The following is an 18114-nucleotide window of genomic DNA, read 5'->3' as shown; positions in this document are numbered from 1 at the left end:
TTAGTCTTACACAGTAAGTGCCTCCACAGTAGGGATACTGGACTTAAGTCACAAACTACAAACTTATGCAGTCCCTGGAAGTTGCCAATCTCAACCTGTACTGGATCTGTGATCGGATTTGTCCACTGTCTGTTTGCTACTCCCACAACTTGAACTGTTCTGCCTGAAAGAGGTAAGTTCGGAAGTTCTGCACTTCTTACTGTACAGCGTGTAGCTCCTGTGTCCACTAAGAATGAGACTCTGTGACCCATCACTTTTCCCTTCACAAAAGGTCCTCTCTGATCTACCTCTAAGGACGCTGCAAGCATACATGGCTCTTCATCTGAACTAATACTCATTCATTCATCGTTTATTTCATTCTCACTATGTAATGGGAATTGGTGCACTGTCATTACTTCTGTCTTGTCTCTGACCTGTGAAGTAAGCATCATCTGTTGCTGTTCCATCGGGGTTCGAGGTATTTTCATTTGCTGTTTAGGTACCATAGGAACCTGCTGCTGCATTGGTTGTAACTGTGTCAGTTGTGCACACGGCATTTGCACCTCCTGCATGGGTAGAAAATTCTGCACTTGATGCTGAACGTTCGGATTTAGTCCTCTCATTCTAGGGACATTCACAGTTTGAAATGTATTGACATAACCACCTTGCTGAACAACACCATCCTGCACCATCATCGGACACTCCTGCTTCCAGTGCCCCACGTTTCCGCACAGATGACACAGTCATCCCTTGTACATCATTTTGAACCACCACAGTACTCAAATCCGGACCACGATTCATGTTGACTCCACGACCCCTACCTCTCATCTGAGGTTGCAACATGACAGTTCCCTGCTGCTGCAGCATCTGTTGCACTAAGGCTCCCTGCACTCCTGTCTGAGCTGCCTTGATTTGCATCACCATCACCTTCTCCTTCAGCTTTTTCTGCTTCAATTCAATCTCATCACTACAGTATTTAGCATACTGCAACACCTCATCAATCGGCTTCGCTTGCCAACAAATTAAATGACTCTTAATCATCCGCCCTAGATCTGGTCTCAATTCTTTAATGAACCCGAACACAAAGTGCAACATGTCTTTTGGCTCAATTGCTTCTTTACCACTGTACTCCTTGAACGCTTTCAACAATCTCTCATAACAGGTATGTATTGACTCTTTTGTCTTCTGTACAGTCCTGTCAATCCTCTGCCAGTCAATATTTTGAGGTGAGATTCTCGTCTTCAGGAACTCAATCACCTTATAGTAATGTTTCATCACTTCAGGTGATGGTGCACCTGTAACTTTATCACTTTCCGGTTCACTCATTGGCCAATCCACTGCTCTCTACATTCAACCCATAAGTCAGCTGGAACTACTATTTCCAACAAAGTATTCAAGTCTTCCCACGGACATTTAGAAAACTTCACAAATCTATCTGTCTGCTGGTACCACTCAACCAGTTTCTCTCTCAGCTTTGGATAATCATTTGTGAATGACAAAATATCACTCCTGTGCCAGGGAACATGAACAAACTGCCCTCCTGGAATTTACCTCATCGGTAAAAAATTTACTAGATCCTTTTCTTTCTGAGCACTCTCAGACCCTTCTTGTGAATTTCGTTTTCACTTATCCTTTTTCTTTGCCCATCTGCCTTCCCACTTTTCTAATGCTCCCCAAATCTGAGCACTCAGCAATAATTCCTTAAGGTGTGCCTTCATTCCTGCTGACTTCATACGCTCAAAATCTTTCGCCTCGAAGTCTAACCTGTAGCTTTGTTTCAAATGCTTTAGTTTCTCAATTTCTATGTAATGTTTATCTGCCAGGTCTGCCAATTTCTGATGTATCTTGCTCACTTCCCTTGTAATCCTCTGACACAAGTACCTCAGCTCTTCTTCTGTGTAGGATTGTAGCCTGTTCACTCCCATCGTCCCTTCAACTAGCTCAGTTATTTCTGTAGCCAGCCTTACATGGTTTATCTGCTCTTCACCCTTGGAAGTGTTTTGAGGATTATTCAAACTATCTAACCACTCATTCAATTGTTGTGCTGTCAATCCCTGTAATGAGATTTTACTCGAATTCGGCATTGGCACCTGTTGTACCACGGCACTTGGAGTCTTCGGTGTCAAAAGCTTCAGGCTCTGACTTGCACTCTGGCCAGTTACAGCATCTGGAAACGCAACAAGTGGACTAAGATCCATTAACGGTCTACATCCATCAAAGGTCTGACCCATAGACGATACCACTTGCACATGGTCACTCACTCCCCTCCTCAAGAGGCTCAGTTATATTTCACCCTGTTCTTCTGCAATTGTATTCTTTTACGCAAACAATGGTACCGCTGGACCAACAGTAATTGGTAGTGAAATTGCATCTGGGGCTGCTCTGACACAAGCATTTTGTAGAAGGATTACTCCCATATTCTGATTCATTACTGGTGTCACATCTGACTGTGTCCCTGTCATTGGTGTGAACTTCGGCAAACCCTGTGGCTGTGCTTGTGGCAACAACATTGGAGTCGGCTCAGTCTGAACTAGCATTGGCCTCGGAACCACTTGCTCCGTCGGTACCATTAAGTTCGAAGTTGTCTCAAGAACAGGTGCATCTGGATAAATCCTCTGTATCAATGGTGGGTGCATCTGTGCCTGGACTACCGAAGCAGTCACTGCATTAGGAGTACTCTGCACTACCCCTTGTACCTGTCCATTATCTATCTGCACTGGTCCCACTGTTCCTGTCACTTGTGCTGGAGCACTCGGAACAGAACTCGTACTTGGACCCCTACATGCGCTGCATATGGCGTAGGTCGATCCCTCAATATCTGTGTAATAGGATCCTCAACATCTGAGTAATCTTAATCTACATAAGTATTTTTCTTCTTCTTATCACTTGATCCCTTTTCACTCTTGTCATCATCCTCTTTTTCATCTGACTCATCTTCCTCTGCAATAGCAGGAAACAATCTAACACCCTGTAACGTTGTCATTTGCCACTTCTTCTGTTCCCAATCCCACCTTGCTTCTGCTAAGGACTTTTCTACCTTTTTTTATTCTCCTCTGGAACTTCATCTCTTGCTGCTGTCTGGCTACAAGTTCCCAAACTGCTAAAGCCTCAAACTGTGCTGGTCTCGGAAGTGGCTTTGTCTCATATAATGGCATTCACAACTGATCCAAAATTCTCAGATGAAACGCTCCATGCTCTGGAAACGCTAAAGCTCCCTGTTTCTCTGTCAATTTGCATCACTGCTTTAACCAAAGACATGGCACGACACCTCACTCCGCCATCACAATAAATTCCGGAGAATTTTCCAGTGGAGTCAGCTCCCCAACTGTACTTAGGACTCACCAAATCTCAGTCGAAAAATTTCTCTTACTCACTTAACTCACACACCGACTCATTGACCATGCCGGATCAACCTACTAAACCAGAAAGATTATAACGTATAACCAAGTGTCTCCTACACTTGTCACTCGTATCTCAACAACAACAACAAAGACTTTATTCGACTTTCAACAAGTCATAAAAGTAACAATAATTTACATTTGAATATACAATATACAATAAATAAATACACTTGTCAATATACTCTGGAGTCTTAGACCACACAGGGTCCGTACATCACCAACAACCACGTGGGCAATTTTTGAGCACAAAGCACCACACACATTTGAAGTTCAACGACTTCCCTACTCTCATACTGCCGAGTACGCACACTCCTACTAAACCTCAACTTGAGTACACAACCTCCCTACTTTCCTCACATACATCACAATTCACCTGCGATTTGCATAAGCCTTTGCAAGTGCAGTCCTACCACTTTCACAATATTAGAAAAACGCTGAGAACATACCCGTCTTTACTAGCGGGATCCAGGATCTGGGAAAGTCATTTCTGGGCTTAAGGGGACACCATCCTTGCTACAATTGCCATTTCAGAAAAACAAAATTCAAACCTCATAAAAATGCCAACTAACCCTAACTTAAACTACCACTATATCCATCGGTCACCACATAACTAGTTCTCCAAGGAAACTAACCATCAAGCTGCTGCCAAAAACTGCAAGCGGGCCTAGTCCTTAGTAAGTAAACTTACAAGGGGACGCGTATAGGCTGATTAACCTTTTGGATCGCATGAAGTATCCTAGCTATGTAGTAATTGATGAACATCAATTATCAATGTAATTGATCAACAACCACTAGAGAATCATTAGGCATGAGACAATAAATCAACATTTCATGAATAACCACGACTCAATTATACGTTTTATCAATTTTATTTCCCTATTGGTTACAATACTAGATCATCAGGTTAGATCAAACTTTATTTAATCAACTCAGAATTAATTCATTAATGACCACCAATAACATAATCTAATCAGAACTTGAGAAAACATATGCGCGATTGCTTCAGCATAAACCAACACGGATGAATATAACAGCATTAATAGCAGAGTTCAGCAAATCAGTCTGTCAATCATTTGTCACTGTCAAGTCACCCGAAAGATCCCTTACCTAACCCAGATTAGCATTTAGCATGTGGGACTTCATGCAAAAACAATTTAGAAAACACGAATTTAGAAAAATCGAGCTAAGAGAATTATTATAAAAACAGCGAAGTAGAAAGAAAGGCAAAAAAGTTAATCAGTCATATTGTCATGGCTACCTATCCACGAAATTGATCAGCAACAAGTCAGTCTTCGTCCTCAGGTCACCAATCGATCAGCAACGCATCAGGCTCTCAATAGCATGAGCCCAATGACAGAATCTCGAACCGCATCTCTTGACGTCATCAATTACCCCCTCGCATCTGAAGTTTTAGTTCCTTGTCGTGACTTTTTATTAGAGTTTTTCAGTCCATCCCCTTAATTCCTAATTGGTCAATCAGTCCTCCATAGGTGATGTTACCCAATACTTTTTATTCTACTTATCTATGAGTTCTAGTATTTTGTCTTTCACAGTTCATGGATTGGTCCACTGTACGATGTCCTCACCATCCGGCTCTCTAGGTATCGAAAATGTTGCATGTTCCTCTTCAGTCAGTGCCTCTATTGTTCAAGTCCTGGGAAAGTACATTCAGCCTACTCCACACATAATTGTATCAAATTGACTTCATCATCTCCTGTCCGTCGGTACATTGCAGAAATGTCTAGCTAACCACACAGTTCATGGTCAGTTCACAGGCACTAGCAACTTCTACAGCGTACATTTATTAATTCTACTTCTGCATGAGGCCCGGCAAGTAGGCCATGGCTTCGGCTAAGTTAGCTTCTACAATATAATACAAAACATAGGTTATGCATCTCATTATGGCATATTACTACATCATTATTACACATTTTCATTATTTCCTGCATTTTTAGTTCTTTTAGTAGAAGTTCGTATATGTGGCTGACATACCCCATGGGCACATTTTCCAAAACATGCACATTAGTTTTCTCTACGATTAATTTTTCTATGAACTCTTATAAATCATAACATATATGCATTTATTAATCATTTCTAATTAGCATATCTGCGTCAACACAGTCTAAAACACTCACCTGCGGAATCAGGGAAGGTAACGCAAAAGGTAATTCTTTGCTATTATGTGTGTTCACACAATATAGGCAGATTTTACAAATATCAATATGTTGTATACTGTTGTGGGCATGTTATAGTCAATGAAAGCTTAGACAGAAAAGGCATGTATTTACAAGGTACTTAGGCAAATATATAGAAGTTCAGCTACAAAGGTCAGAAGAGTGATGTGATAAAAATGTGTCAAATCTATGAGTAAAAGTGAAACACTTAAATGCCACTCATAAGAGGGTGTGGCTTGGACAGCGAGGTAATGGCAGCGTGATTCAGCATCCTGATGGCACAGGCTGATTATATGAAAAAACAATGCTTTCTACCACCTCAAGCTGTACAAAAGTGGGACTATGTGCATGCCGGAACCATCCAGAAGACTCTGACACCTTAAACCTCACATCAGTTTTAATTTTGAGCCCAATTCCTCCATGAGCACAATGACGAGGCCTTTTCAACAACATGGCTGCAACAGAACTTCAAACCAGGAATAAACTAAATGGAGAATATTGATAACTTCATCTCATTAATAACAGCACTATGCCCAACCCTGGATACCTATACATCTGATCTAACTTACCACAGCTCTGCACAGTGAGATCTGTCATCCCGTTATACCATATAAACGGAGACAACCACAATCTACAGATCATTTGTTTCTGAGCTGCCTGACTATAAATGGTGCGCCAAGCCTTTCATGCCCGTTTTACTATAAACAAACAAACAAGCTTAGAAATGAACAGTATACCACTGTTTTGATGTGCATATGGTGCCTCAACATGGATTTAAACTCCTTATCTTGAAGTAGGCATCATGATATGCTCTGTGCATGTGCTTTAAATAACCAGCTTTCCGAACTTGCCTGACCTTTATATGGTGCTGTGCACTCCTCGGCTACATCCTTGTGTAATAACTGTGGTTTTAATGTTGGAGTGCTGAACCATACACTTAAACATTGGTGGAAGTTACTAGTGATCTTACCAAACCACATGTCATCATCTGCTCAAGGTCACAACTTCTTTTTTCAGCCTCTGCCCATTATATATGTTACCCTCAATGTGACTCATCTATTCCTACTTTTTGATATTGATCACTGGGTTAACTTAATTTATTGGCTAGTTTGCATCATTGAGGGTATCTGTAATACTCACCATTTTAAATGGAGCTGTGTATTTCAGCACAACTGTCATAAAACCATCTAATCATTCAAGGGCAGTTGTTGCTAAATCTCTTTACTGCTATCCCACTTGTTTGGTGACCACATCTAGAGTTATGGGTGAAAAAGCCTCAACAAAATCTCTAAAGCTGACCACTTAGGACCAGATTCGCTGATTTAAAAACAAGGGAAGTTAATGCAACCATGGAAATGATTAAAAAAACAATAGCTGATGTCCATGACCTGGATAAATCTACTAAATTGAATACGGACGCAATGCAATAAGAACTCATCACAATAAGAGCGAACATTAGCCCGATTACAGACAAAGACCTTCATTATGACATTGGCGGTAAATCCCACTTACTGCCACGCTGACTGCTGCCAACTTATCGCCGCCACGGCGGATATCCGTTCACCATATTATAACACACACACCAATCAGACAGTATTCACCCATAGACACAAATCAGCTACACCAAAGGTCAGTGATAAACTGGTGGTACCCAAACCCGCACCATTACGCCAAAAGAAGAATGGCCACCACATTTTGACCCACAAATCACCACAGTGGACATTCAACACCGGTAAACCATTGGCCGTACATACTGCGCACTCAAAATGGACACCCACAGACAAAAGAACAACACATTGCACAATTCAAACAACACACACCTGACACCCACACACCACACCCACACAACCACACTACTATAAAACACACACCCACATTACCCACAGCCCTTTACTATTCCAAATCATTGCCAGCAGAAAGACATCAAGACCACAGACACAACCAGAGCTACACAGTATACACACCTATACACCACTTACGCACCCCACATCACACACCCCAACACATTAGCCAACACAACCTCACCTACACACCTCACACAACAACCATGGCACCATAAAGACAGCCCTGTTTCACAGAGGAGGAGCTAAGGGTCATGGTGGAGGAAATCATCAGGGTAGAGCCACATCTATTTGAAGCACAGGTGCAGCAGATGTTGATAGCTAGGAAGATGGAGCTATGGTGGAGAGTCATGGACAGGGTCAATGCCGTGGGACAGCACCCAAGAACTAGGGATGACATCAGGAAGAGGTGGAACGACCTACGGGGGAAGGTACGTTCCCTTGCAGCAAGACACCAGCTCGCTTTACAGAGGACTGACGGTAGACCCCCACCTCCTCCCCCACAACTAACAGCATGGGAGGTGCAAGTCTTGGCAATCCTGCATCCCGAGGCCTGGATGGATTAGGAGGAGGACTGGACTCTGGTAAGTCAGCTCTCTACTACTATCACCCCTCTACTTGCATGCCATCACATGCCCCCACCCTCACCCCACCATCACATCTCACTCATCCCAATGCCAAGTCCTACATGCTCTACCAATGCATGGACACCGCTCACAACCCTGCATGGACAGTCATCACTAAAGCATGCACACCATAGAGAACTAATCATCCCACCATACACCAACGTACACAAGTAAAAGCTGCTAGGGCAAATATAACCAAAGAGGGGAAGCCGCGGATGCACAATATGTCAGACGCAGAAACCATAACACATCATTTACACCCCCACAGGTACCTCAGCCAATGTCAGCGGAGAGGAGGTGCCAGCAATCTCCAGTCCCCCAACAGAAGAGGCCCAAAGTGATGACAGCAACTCTGGTCTTCAGGATCTGGATGACATACCTGGCCCATCAGGGACCTCTGCACAGCCGGTTACCCAGGCCCAGTCACACACCACCACAGAGCCTCCCCTATCAGGACACAACACCACACTACCCACCCAGCATACCCACACCTCTGTCCCCAGGACACATCAATCAGCAGTGTGTCTACCTCTACAGGGATCCCATGCCACACGTCATACCCAAGACAATCAGGGACCTGGGGTTAGTGGCAGTGGGTACACGGTTCAGGGGACAGAGGCACAGGCCAACAGGGAAACTGGGAGGAGTGCTGTGAGCCAGGGGGAGGACAGGCCCAGGGAACCGACTCTCCAGGAGGCACTTGCAGAGATCCTGGGAGCCTATCAACATTTCCAGGACACGATGGGCCAGATCCTGAACAATGTGCAGGAGAACAGGCAGCTGAAGGTTGGACAGTACTAGGGGATAGGGAGGACTTGCAGGCCATCAACAACACCATGATCTCCATAGCAGGGGTGCTGGCAGACATGGCCAATATTATGAGGGAGGCAGTCACACAACAGCTGGCCCCTGCCACTAGCCAGACATCTGAACAGCCTTCCACCTCCGCTAGTGGACAGGAGGCCACGCCACAGGATTCACAGGCCACCAGCACCCCTCCCCCTGCAAAAGGAGAACCACCCCGCAAACTTTTCCTTGCAATCCAGACAGAAGCCAGAGATACTTGCCAGGACGCCCGCCAGGAAATGAGACTCTCCTGGTTGTCACCCTTGTGTCCCACTTAGTCACCCTGTCTACCTTGAACTGCCATTGCGCCCCTTCCTATGTCCCCTTGGACAATGCACCTGTACTACAAACAGATTGGAACAATACCCTGTACTTTTCTCCATCATCACCCCATCCCATTGCAGTTGCCCCTCTATATTTTAACACTTCAATAAACACCTTTGAAAAAAAAAGAAGTTTGGGGTATGTCATGTATATCAATTATGTATTCATTGAAACAAGCACAAACATTGCAATTCAACCGTACAGAAAATGAGCATAGATTAATGACCTGTAGCTGGCTGCAGTGATCATACCAGGAGTATATGAGAGGTCACCAACATCTGCAAAATGAATTGCCAGCGGGAACAGTAAGTGGGCATAGAGGTGGGAAATATCAGCATGCCAGTGCCACAGAAATTCAAACAAATGTCATTGAAATGTTAAGTAACACTGTCCTACCTGTGTGTCATTGGATGTACTGTTTGATCACTGATGTTCTGTTGTCCTCATCCTCATCCTCACTGTTCACAGGGTCCAATGCTGGCACATGGGCATCTCCAGTCTCCTCCTCCTGCAGGAATGGGACATGGTGTCTGAGGGCCAGGTTATGCAACATGCAGCATTCCACCACTATCTGACAGACCTTCTTGTGTAAATAGCACAGGGATCCACCTGTCAAATGGAGGCACCGGAACCTGGCCTTCAGGAGGCCAAAGGTCCTTTCAATTATCCTTCTGGTTTCCCCATGGGCCTCATTATAATGTTCTTCTGCCCTTGTCCTGGCATTCCTCACAGGTGTCAGAAGCCATGAGAGGTTGGGGTAACCAGAGTCACCTGAAATATTGAGGGACAACATTTAGCCACACACTATCCCACATGGCCCACACCATACCCATACACCAACATCTACTGGGTGGGAACCAGGGTCACCTATTAGCCACACCCTGTGCCTCTGTAGTTGGCCCATCACATTTGGGATGCTGCTAGTCCTCAGGACAAAGGCATCATGCACCGGCCCAGGATACTTAGCATTGACGTGTGAGATGTACTGGTCCGCCAAGCACACCACCTGTACATTCATAGAGTGGAAACTCTTTCGATTTCTGAACACCTGTTCATTCTGGCGGGGGGGACAAATGCAATATGTGTTCTATCAATCGCCCCAATTATATTGGGGATATGTCCCATTGCATAGAACTCAGTCTTCACTGTGGCCAAATCTTCAACCTGGGGGAAAACAATGTAGCTGCACATGTGTTTAATCAGGGCAGGCAACACTCTTATCAGCACTATTGAGAACATTGGCTGTGACATTCCTGCTGCCAAGCCCACTGTCACTTGGAAAGAACCAGTTGCCAGGAAATGGAGCACTAATAGAACTTGCACAAGAGGGGGGGTCCCAGTGGGGTGAGCAGATATCAGGTCAGGCTCCAATTGGGCACACAGCTCTGTGATTGTGGCCCTGTCAAGTCTATAGGTGAGGATAATGTGCTGGCCTCCTGTGTTGCCAAGACCACCAGGGGTCTGTACACAGGGGTATGTCTCCATCTCCTATTCATCTGCTGCAGTAGGAATCTATGGGGCAAAAGAGTGAGGAGCCGGTCACAACTTAACAATGGAGCAACAACAGAACTTTGCATGTTGTTAACAACTTGTAATGGGTCAGTATGATTTGTCCAGTATGTCCTAATTTCACCAGTGATGCAGCAATTTTCCAAGGCCTGTCCCCCACCCCCTGAAATGGCCTCCACCTGTCCTGTGTGGAGGGACAGGTGGAGGTGAGGTAATTCCGCTGATGTTGGGCGCAGTTGCGGGAGGTGGTCTGGAACCGCTGTGCAACTCTTCATTGGTTATCATTGGGCCCTATGGGTTACAGTGGCCAATGGTGATCTACGCCGGTGGTGACGGTATGCACTGCCATGGATGTGACCACTATTTTCTATCTGATTCCTCACTTGTTACCTGATCTTCCACAGGAGATGACCTACACTGCATGTGTTGCTGTGACGTGTGTCTGAAAACTACCATTGCCTGTGTGACCGGGGAAAGGGCCTTAGCCTTCACTTCTGAGGAGTTGGAGAGATTGGTAGATGGGGTCCTACCCCAGTACGGACTGCTGTATCGGCCTCCAGACCAACAGGTGAGTACACTGTGGGCACGAAGCATGTGGCATGAATGCAAGGAGTGGTGTGTGTGAAGGACTCGTGTAAGGGGGGTGGGTGGATGTCCTCTGGGCAGCATATAGGTTGTGTACTGGGCAGTGTGTGCCAATGGTGATGGAATATGTGTAACAAGCACGACAAGCACGACTGTTTATGAAATTCAATTTTCCTGTGTGTATTGCCTCTGCAGGTCAGCGCCCATCAAAAGAAGGGTACATGGTGTGCCATCACCAAGGAGGTGTGGACCCTGGGGGTCTATGGCAGGCGGAGCGCCCACTGTTGCAAACAGTGGGAGGACCTGAGGCACTGGGCACGGAAGACGGCAGAGGCCCAGCTGGGGATGGCCTCCCAACGAGGAAGGGGTGCTCGTCGAACCCTGACCCCCCTGATGGCCCGCATACTAGAGGTGGCCTATCCTGCTGTATGGGCACTTGAGGGCATCACAACAGCCACAAGGGGGTGAGTACAGTGCCCATCATTACAACTTACGCATGGTAGGGTGGTATCCGGGTGGCGGATGTGTGTCAGTGGGTGCCCCTAGGCCAGCCCATTGCAGCGTAGGTCCCCTGGTAGCTAGGGTTCATAAGGAAAATCTTGTTACCCGCTCGTAGGCATCCACAACTGTTCAGGGCTGGGTGGGTCCCAGGTGTGCTGCATTTGGCGGTGTGTGCCCCTCTCCATGCCTTGGCTGCTAAATATTTCTCTGGTAGTGCTATGGCATATTGCGAAGGTCTGTTCCCTGTGTGGGAGGGTGCTGTGTACGCCAACAGTGGTGTTGGTGCAGCCACTGACCAAGTGTATCCTTTGTCTCCCCCCCCCCCTTTGTGCTGTCATCCTGTCCATATGTGCATTACCATCATCTGGCAGAGGAGCAGAGGCACCGGCGACGGAGGGAGCTGCATCCCACAGGACCCAGGAGGCAGAGTCCGCCGATGCTGAGGGCACCAGTGGGATGGAAGGCGAGGGGAGTACCACAGCGGAGACTGGAGGGGACAGTTCTGACACAGATACCTCCTCTGAGGGAAGCTCGCTGGTGGTGGCGGACACTTCCAACACCCCGTACTAGCACCACCCTCCCAGCAGCCCCTCATTGAGTTGCTTGTGCCCACTCACCGAGGAGGGTAAGCATCTCCTTCGCCCCAGACACCTCAGACCCTGCCCCAGTTAGCCCTGCTGCCCTGAGTGAGGAGGCTATTGACCTCCTTAGATCCATCTCTGTAGGGCAGTCAACCATTGTGAAGGCCATCCAGGGGCTGACAGCCCAGATGCAACAATCTAATGCATTCCTGGAGGGAATTCACTATGGATTGGCGGCCCAACAGAGATTGATCCAGGCTCTGGCCTCCTCTCTGATGGCATCCATTGTCCCTGCTTCTACCCTCCCCTCTCTAACTTCCAATGCCCAGTCATATTCTTCTCAACTCCAACCCATCCCGCGCACACAGGCAGACAAGCATGCACACAAGACAACAGCCAAAAGTGTCACACGCAAACATAAGCACCACGCTTCATCCCACAGGCACTCACAGAAACACCATCCAGTTGCAGACACACCAACATCCACTATTTTCACTGATTCGACCAAATTGAGCAATTACAGACCAATATCCCTGTTGCCACACCTAGTCAAACTCCTAGAACACTTTGTGAACATGACATTGTCTCAATATCTGGAAACCAATAACTTACTGGAGAAGGGCAATTTGGTTTTCGGCCTGGCCATGGGACCACATGTGCGCTACTTATAGTGATGGACGGATGAGCACATTCCATATGGTCTGTCATACAACACCTCTGACCTGGCTGGTGGCGACCGTGATGGACTGGATTGGTTCCGCTCACACTTATCAGATAGAAGTCAGGCAATTGCCCTACCCCCATTTTGCTCTGAGTTCAGGGCTATCAAACAGGGTGTGCCACTAGGTTCATCAATCATCCAGATCCTGTTTTATATCTATATGGTCCCCTTGATCACACTCATTAAATCTCATGAAGTGAATTTAATTAATTATGCCGACGCCACCCAACATATTTTGTCACTGGCAGGCAAGCAGCAGCTCTCCACCTTTCATGAATGCATGAAGGATATTATCCAGTAGCTTAACACTAATTCCCTGAAGTTCAATGGGGATAAGACTTAGGGCCTCATTACGACTTTGGCGGTCAGATTTACCTGACCGCCAAAGCTGCAGGTGTGGAAGCAGCTGTCATACCAACAGCCTCCTCCTCAGTCGTATTACGATGTTCCTGCCGGGCTGAATGGCTGGAAAATTGTATTACAATGTTCCTGCCGGTCAGCTCAGCGGGAACAGTGCTACGGTATTAGCTTCGGCTCCCTGAAGGGAGCCAAGGCCAATACCATACCACTACAGCACCCTTGGAATGCGTACAGTCTGCACTGGTTGTGGGCAGTGCAGGAGCTCCCTCTGTTGCACCCAGCACAGCCTTTCCCCCAGCCTTTCCATGGCAGCTGAACTGCCATGGAAAGGCTGGCAGAAAGGGGACTGTAAGAGGTTTGGAAGCAGGGGAACACAAGCCTAAGAAAGTTAAGTTCAAGAACTAGAATGCTAACCCCTTGACATATTCACTTCTGGATTGGGCCAACCAATTTCAGGGCAATTTAGGCAGTGGCAAAATATAGGCATGAGGCCAGTTTGCAGAAGCTTCCTGGCAACTTTCCGCTGTGTTGCGTGGCTTTCCAGTTCAGTGAGTTCCGAACTATATTATGATCCCCCTCACCTTTCTTGTTTGTCACTTTTCCTGATTCCTTTATGTTATCAGGGTTAGGCAGGGTTCTTGCTCCTACTTCACTTTGGGAATGCTGGCTTTCCTGGCATCCTGGGATTCCACACATGTACTAAATATACGTCAATTCTCTCAATGTTCAATGTTAAATTTTTGGTTTGATTAGGTCTCTGTATTTACTCAAAGGCTAAATGTATCAAATCTGTAATCAAAATTCACATTTCTGCTGAGCATACCGACCTCCTTGTTGGTCCAAAGAAGCAGACAATGGCACCTATGTCACTCTTCTTCTCATTCTCAATGAAGTGTTGTGTGTGAGTCCTATTAATCAACAGGGAGACAGCAGGAGGAGTGGAATTCTCAATGACATTGTAGCTGTTCATTTAACCTTGCGTCTAGAAGCCTGCCTGATGACCTGAGGGTTGCAGGAGTGACCATGGGGAACATTCCTAGCAGTGGGAGAAAACGGGGACCTGCTACTTATTTCCTTTGTGACAAGTTGCTGAGGTTTTCCTCTGGAAGACGCACCTTCAGTATGCAGGAAAAGCAGATTGGTTCTGCACTAAGCTTTTTTCTGTGCTAAAAACTGATTCAGCATAACATTGCCATAAAGGTATTACAATCTTCAAACCCCTGCCTGACTACAAATTCCAGTCCTGTCCTGCTGGTGGATTTTGAGAAAAACAAAAACATAACTCAGAAGGAAGGTAAAATCTTGTATCGATACAAGATGGCACATATACCATTGCAGTGAACTGACCTTGGCAGCTACAGAATGCTGAGCTGTTCTGAACTTTTGTCCTGCCCTAGGCTTTTCAATGCCAAAAACAGTGACTTCAGCATGAGGCTGGCGACTACCTATCCAACTCTGTCAGTCCCTTGTCGACTTTAACCTTGAAAGTTGCCTGCTGAAAAACTTTGAGCTCCCAAAAGAAGACTAAATTCTAAGGAAAGAAAACAGTGACCTGCATTACCCAATTGGTGTAGCCAACCACAAACTGATATTATATTAAAGCTTTACTTTTTCTATACACTTAATATCTCTGGTTCTCCTTATCTGATTTTAATGGTTGTGTCTTTTATCTCGATTTTATAAACTGGTTAAGGAATTTTATTGTGTTGCTTTTTTATCACCTTAAAATTGTTGGTACTGCTTGAATTTTTAAAGCATTTCTCTGGGTAATTGCCTGCAGATTGTATCATAGCTACCAGGGATTGAGCAGAGATTCACTAAGAACTGTTTTAGCCAAACCAAAATGTTTATTAAGCTGGTATGGAAACCACCCTTCCATTTTAATAACCCAATTTCTGACACCCTGTTTTCAAATTCTTAAAGGAGATTGTTTGTTTTAGGGCAATATTTACTACTGTCATGAGTCATCTGCATAAACGTCCTTCATACACAAACCTCTATTGGTCCACAGGGGATTCAACAGTAGAACATGAGGTTCACTCATCTTGGAACATACAAGCAGATTGTTCCTTATAAATTTCACCTCTTTCCCTACAAAATCTGCATAGCAGAGCATCTCACCTAAGAGCGATCCAGGAGTTTCATTATACCAGACACGTGTTAAATTTAAAATGATTTGAAGAAACCTTTTCTGCACTGCAAGAACATTGGACTGGGCATTGTACTAGAACAGGGATGTATCCACAGATCTAGTCTTACCTGATATACATATATAGCAAGTGTAGCACAGTAGGCAAATCTGTCTCCACTAGCAGCACACACATCTTTGTTCCACGGCTGACATCCAGCAGCCAACAGCCCTACTTGCTTGACCTGGGACATTTTAGCCTGAAACAAAAAAGGTTCAAGAAATTAGACTATACAATGTATTACTGTGACAAAAGGTTCACAAGAAACCTCATCCCAAACAGATGCTTCCTTTGATATAAACACATTTGGTTTGAGCTATATTTGTTACTGTGTGACTTAAATCAATTAAAACTGTATTTTAGATTATATTAAAAATGTAATACTTTTTCATATTTACAGAAAATAGCTGCAACACTGAATCCTAAAAAAAATGGGACAAGCAGAAGTTTCCCCTATCACAAAAACACTTCACCAAGGGCATTACATAGAGTTTGCTTTATGGGATACTCCATCACAAACATGGCGTATGCACCATTCACTGTATTACTAGTGCATGACACTTGTAATGAGGCAGAAGGGATAACCGCCATATATTGAAGGAGCATCTTATACACCAAAGTATAAACAAGAACCTTATTCATCTACTACAGTGAGGAGTAAGTAGCAGAGAATTGGTGTCCCCATATGTGACATATCCAAATCAATGTTAGAAGTTCTCAAAATGACAACAATTCTGTTGATCTAGGTTTTTCTGAACACATGTGTAGCTTATGTGTACAAAGCACACAAATGTAGGCCTGAGTGAGAGAATTAAAATCAGCAGGCATTTCCACCAGCATACAGGATTTACTTCGACAAACAACCTGCCTGCACATTTTGCAGATTTTAATTCAGATAAATCACTGGTCAAGGGTGGGACAGAATGTGATTCTGAAGGTTGCCTAGAAAAATACTGATGAACACCTACAAATGTGTATGTGTATAGGTATTTACAAACACTTTATAGAAAGTTACTACAATGAAATGCTGTAGTAAGTCCTTTCCCAGGGAGGGAAAGGAATGGGTACACCTCTAAAGCTCACTGTGCTGTACCCACTCAACTTTGTTTAAGAGCTACATTGATACAGACCTGCTTAGATGCTGCTGTGGTCCTTCCTGAAAGTGGAGCTGGTGCTACCCATTGCCTCAAGTCAAAAACTAAACTTGATATTTCGCTGAGGTTCTGCCTGTCTGCCCTGCTGCTGACATGTGGCGTGCAGAGAAAATACTCTTCAATAGAGACATCAGGGAGGATGAGTAGAACCATTCATCTACAAGTGCAGGTAAGATGAATGATAATTCTTTCTGAGGTTCACACGCTCTATGTCCGCCTACCTTTATTTGCTTGTTGCTTTTTGCACATCTATGTGGTGACCAACATTATCCCTTAAGAGTAACCACTAGCCTCTGACCATTGTGGCGTGACAGGAAGCCCATTACCAACCTACCTGGCCTATGTGCCAAGTGAAGTGTCACCAAACCACATTTGGAGCCCCAGGGCCCTGGCCATATGTATAGAAGTCCAGGACTCATTTTGTGTCTTCTGTGTGGAACTGGAAATCTCAAACAGGTACTGCATGGTCCGAATTTCTATTCTTGTACTTACAGATGGCCACCCCAAATGTCCCAGTGTATTACACTGCAGAGTGCTCTAACAGTACCTTAGTGGGCGTCATACCACAATATTACAATATTGTGGTCAGAGTGATATTCTGGTTACATTTACCAAAATAAGATTAACAACTAGATTCCTCGCTCTTGCCCTGTTGCTTGCAAAGTGCACTATTACACAACAGAACTGGAAGACAATAGTGGCTTCATGTGTGTCTCTTGGGAGCCAAATGGTGATAGCATTGGCTGAGGCAGAGAGCAAAGTGCTAAAAAGGAACACCCCGGGTAAAGTCATCAATTTCCAGTCCCAAACCAAGGATTATTCTCTCCCGCCCTTGATACAGTCTCAATTATAAATTAACTGGATTGCAGATTAATGTGTCCTACAGTGCCTCTTGTCTAATTACATTGAAGTTCAACTGCAGCCTCTCCCCCTGCACACCATAAGTCTGGTCGCTGGACCTCTAGACCTCACAGCATGTATTGTGTTGACTCTTACTGTAGAATACAGTATTTTGCCGCTAGATGCGTTTAGCTTCTTCAGATGTCGCCAAGGCCTGATTGCTCCTCAACCTCCTCATCATTAACCAATCCTTGCTAAGTTTACTGTGTTATGAATGTATTTCCTTATATGTGTACATTGTGCATTCTAACAAAGAGTGAAAATCTTGTGATTGCTTTTATTGTTTTATAAAGCTTAATACTAAGTTTCAGACCACAAAAGTACCTCGTACTACTAAAAATGTACTAAAAAATCCTATCTAATTACACTTAGATTATTTTTGTGTACTACATAATGTTATTTACAAAGCCAATAAAGAGATGA

General features: G+C 44.9%; 1 protein-coding gene across 2 annotated transcripts in view; it reads right to left on the bottom strand.

The window, feature by feature from the left end:
• WDR17 (WD repeat domain 17) overlaps window positions 1–18114 on the bottom strand; it is an 811699-nt gene that overhangs the window by 750017 nt on the left and 43568 nt on the right. For both annotated transcript variants that reach the window (XM_069244628.1, XM_069244620.1), the window contains exon 2: window positions 15708–15836. In XM_069244628.1, coding sequence (XP_069100729.1) covers window positions 15708–15836 — 129 coding nt within the window. The remainder of the gene's footprint in view (window positions 1–15707; window positions 15837–18114) is intronic.

This window comes from Pleurodeles waltl, chromosome 1_2 (genome assembly GCF_031143425.1).
Source record: "Pleurodeles waltl isolate 20211129_DDA chromosome 1_2, aPleWal1.hap1.20221129, whole genome shotgun sequence".
In the NCBI taxonomy this organism is placed as follows: Eukaryota; Metazoa; Chordata; class Amphibia; order Caudata; family Salamandridae; genus Pleurodeles; species Pleurodeles waltl.
Note: the sequence above shows the minus strand (reverse complement) of the source record. Positions and strands in the feature narration are given on the sequence as shown.